The sequence below is a fragment of the Pinus tabuliformis genome, chromosome 1_2 (assembly GCF_031772625.1).
Source record: "Pinus tabuliformis cultivar Carrire ecotype Pingquan chromosome 1_2, CPIR1, whole genome shotgun sequence".
Lineage (NCBI taxonomy): Eukaryota > Viridiplantae > Streptophyta > Pinopsida > Pinales > Pinaceae > Pinus > Pinus tabuliformis.
In genome coordinates, this window is record NC_142298.1 from 759,122,513 (window position 1) to 759,126,590 (window position 4,078).

Genomic DNA, 4,078 nt, shown 5'->3' on the forward strand with positions numbered 1-4,078 from the left:
CATAGAGATTCAATTAATAAAAATAAGAAAAGCCATATTAAAGAGAGATTCAATTAATAAAAAATATGCAAACCGTTCTCAATTTCCTACTGAAAAGATGCAAAATCCATGGCAGTATCAACACAAAGGCACATCTGCATGAACACTTCTTTTAAACCTGGAAAGCTAAAACTCCAGGAATTCAACTGAAGCGAATAAATATAAATACATGCATCAGAAAATACACATCCAAAGATCAAACAAAGTATTGTCTGTATTTTGAAGTTTATTACTTTCTTGACCAAGAATACAATTTGCCTCATAGGTCCAAAAAAATTGAAGGGGGCATGAGAATCATACATTCCAGAACAAATTAAAGAAAAACTTGCACTTAAACATTTCTTTGGTAGATCTCATCTCAACAGGTTTAAGCTCTGGCCAGGCTTCAAAGTGGTGCTCATAAAAGATCTGAAACACTTGAATATTCTGCTTATAATCCATCGAAATGACCCATCCAAACCATATTTACAGGAAGTCTTCGGATCATTATATCCCATGGTTTTTTCTCTCCCTTTTGCTGTACAACAATGTTCAAAGCAATACAAACCAATATAATCCAAACCACCATGGTTTTTTCTCTCCCTTTTGCAGTACAACAATGTTCAAAGCAATACACACCAATATAATCCAAACCCGTTTACTCTGGAATATTTATGAAACGCAGATGACTCCATCTGCCCTCGAAGGTGCCACTGACACATGTTTTATTGGCATTCATTCGCTTAGACCATTGTTCGGACATCATAAACACTCTGGACAACTCCCCTACAACATATATTGTATCAGGCCTCTTTCCAGGGTCCGGATCCACACAGGAAGCAGCAAGCCTTGCCACTCTCTCCGCGCAATCTACAGGAAAGGAGCCCCTGAGCTGAGGATCCATCCATCTCCTTAGCCTCCCTGCAAAATTATAGCCGGCCTCTGAAATAACAATATTCAGGCTCTGTATAAGTGCTATTCTCCTAATATCGCGGCCGCCCTCATCCGCCACATACCTTATCGGTTCGTGCCCAGACAGGAGCTCCAACAACACAGAACCCAAGGCAAACACATCCGATTTCTGTGACACGATGCCGCTGTTGATGTATTCCGGTGCCATGTAGCCCTGTGTTCCGGTTATCTTCATGCTGGAACGTTGAGGCAAAACCCCGACCCCTTCTGTGTCATATACCCCGGCGAGATAAGAGGCGCCCAAATGGCAGATCCGTGCTCTGTAACCAGGCTCCGTGACGAGAATGCTGCTGGACTTTATGTAATTATGGACGTACTTGATATTGGTGTCGTGGTGCATAACTCTTTGCGGGAAATGCAGGCATGGAGGATCTTGCGTAGTGATTTTCTGAGTGAATCGATTTGCAGGAACCTCAGCAGCCTTCTCCTTTCCTCTAGCGATATCGAGCTTTGCGAGGGTCGCGTGACCTCCAGAAGTGGGCGCTCTACAAATCCTGCCTCCACCGATTCCTATCAGACGTCGACTTTAATGCGGAGGGTGGCGGAGCTGGGCGGAGCTCGCAGAGGGTGGCAGAGGGCGGAGGAATTGCCGGCGGCCGGAGCCAGACGTTTTTCCGGGCGGCGACGGAAACCGGACAATTCCTCCGCCTTGTTACACTACTCCATTAATATTAGCTTTCTAAGTTGGGATTATAATTTAATTAAAAATTTTATTTTTTAGCCTAGGCAACAGAAATTCCAGAATTCTGGCAATTTTAATATACCAACTTCAGAAGCTCATAAATGAAGTTTTACTTGGCCAAATGAGGCCCAAGACGGCTCATTGGAAAGATAAAATCATGGAGAAAATTTCTGAAGTAGTTTCATTTCCAGATTTGATCATTTATTGGGTCTAAAATCCAGCAGAAGATCAGACTTTGAATTTTTAACAAAATCAATTTTCTGAGTTTTATTTTTTGCATTCTCATTTGCCCACGACTTCTTCTGAGTGCAGACCCATTCGTCAATAATCTCCTTGGCCAATTAAATCATCACAGACATCAATAGAAAACTCATATTTCCTTTTCAATTATTTATTTAATTGAATTTGATTAGAATTGATTTTTCTAGATTTGGCATTTTGATTTTATTTTTTGTATTTTAATTTTGTTTTGATTTGTTTTGCAAGAAAACAATTGAAGAGATGAAGAGAAAAGAATCTCAATCAATGAGAAGGCTCCAGTAATAGAAGAATGAAATTTTGAGCCAATGAAAATTGATTAAACAAATTTCTTCTTCAACAAACTTTCTTGTTAATAATTCTTTTTAAACTATTATAAATAACAGATTGTAGAATGTAATAATGGCTTCTCTCCTCTGCAATTCTGAAATTCTAAAAGCACTTCTGTAATAGGGATTTAGAGTTGTAGGTGGGAGGAGAGAAAATCTCAGGTCTGGGATTATTGAGGATTTTTCTTTTGCATTTTGAATTATGTATGATGGGCAGAGTTTGCACTTCTGCAACTCTTGTTGTAACAACATAAGTTCAAACAATGTAAAGGATTGTTGGAGACCAGAGTCAGAGAAATAGATTTAATAAATTGGTATTTCTAATACTATTGTTTTAAATACTAGTTTCATCTTATGATAGCATGAATGTGTCATTTTATTCATATTTGTGCATTATTGTCGGTAAGAGTAATTTGTTTCAATCATATGTTATTATTTATCTTTGCTCTTTATGGGTTGAATTCTGATTTTTGAGTAATTATTGACTCAAGAATTTTAATACTAGTTTGACAAATAGTGATATGGTGTGAACTACTTCCTCATATTATTGTTTAATTATTCGAATTACTAATTAAACAATCAATATCATTTTGTGAACTTCTTCCTAAATGTTGTTGGTTTATTATTTCAGTTAAGAGGTCTTTGAATAGAATATGTTTTGGTATACATAATGTCAGTTAATTGAACTACTTCATTAGCTTGATATTCATTATAAGTCAGACATATTTAAATCCAAATCATTTAAATATCTTGCTCTCAGTTGGGTTAGATTTATATCTGCTTAATTGAGATAGGATTGGGATTTAGTTCATTTTGCTTGCATTATAGAATAAATTTGCATTTAGATTTAATTTTACATTCTTATAAGTCTTCTTCCCAAAGAGGCAAACTTTAATTGTGGCTTGGCTGAGCCCCAGATCAGCTTAAGAATCACTTTCTTGCTTGATCAACAAGAGGGTTGATCGAATGTCTCTTCTCCATTGGTGAATGAAAGTCATATTGTAACCCATTTTGGAGATTGAGAGAAGGTAACTGGACCTAGTTGAACCAGTCGGAATCACCATTCCAAACCAAAAAGGAGTTGCTTTAAGGTTCGGACCAGGTGGTCATCCCCCAATGTTGTTGCAGTGAATTTCGAGGCATCAACAATTTCCCTAATCAAAAATATACATTGTGAGGACTTTTGAGGGGTCTGTCCATATCGCACCATAACACTTCAATAATAAAATTGGGTGACCACAACCTCCAAGACTTGATCTTCTAAGAATTTTTTATCTTCAAAGTTGTTATTTAGATTCTTAGAGTTTTTTTAAACAAATGGTCAACCAAGATATTAATTATCAGTATATGTGCTTTGCTTGGTATCATTTCAACTTTGTTGTTTCTTTCCTGATTTCCTTTATAATAGTCTCTAAGTGAAGGACTGCCACTTCTACATTTCCATTTTTCCGACCTATGACTAAATTAAGAAAATTAGTTATTATTAAATATTAATTGATTTATAATAACTAAATATTAATTAATTTATTATAATTAACTAATATAAATATTAATTTAATAATATTATTATAAATGTAATACCCTCCTCCCACATCTACCCAAGCAACTGGCCAGCCGGGGTAAACATGCGACAAGAGGCTACTATGATATGATTCAACCTCCTAGGTAACCTTAAGGAAATGAAATCGACAAAAACACAACACACAGACCTCCCTTAGGTGCTTCAGGACCCCCAGGAGCTAATCCACCACTCCAAGTGGCCAATCCCTGAGTTAACCTAGCATTTAAATGAATTAAACCTAGATTCGCTCCCATGACA

The 4,078-nt window shown here is 36.8% G+C and overlaps 1 protein-coding gene across 1 annotated transcript; it reads right to left on the bottom strand.

The window, feature by feature from the left end:
- Positions 1–676: 676 nt before the first annotated feature.
- On the bottom strand, positions 677–1,138 carry LOC149208009 (lysM domain receptor-like kinase 3). Its single transcript, XM_089398213.1, has one exon. It carries the CDS (start codon positions 1,136–1,138, stop codon positions 677–679), a length of 462 nt encoding a protein of 153 aa, XP_089254339.1.
- Between the last annotated feature and the right edge of the window lie 2,940 nt (positions 1,139–4,078).

What these genes read in the sequence shown, in the direction of transcription:
- LOC149208009 (XM_089398213.1), bottom strand. Translation starts at nt 1,138, where the DNA reads ATGGCACCGGAATACATCAACAGCGGCATCGTGTCACAGAAATCGGAT.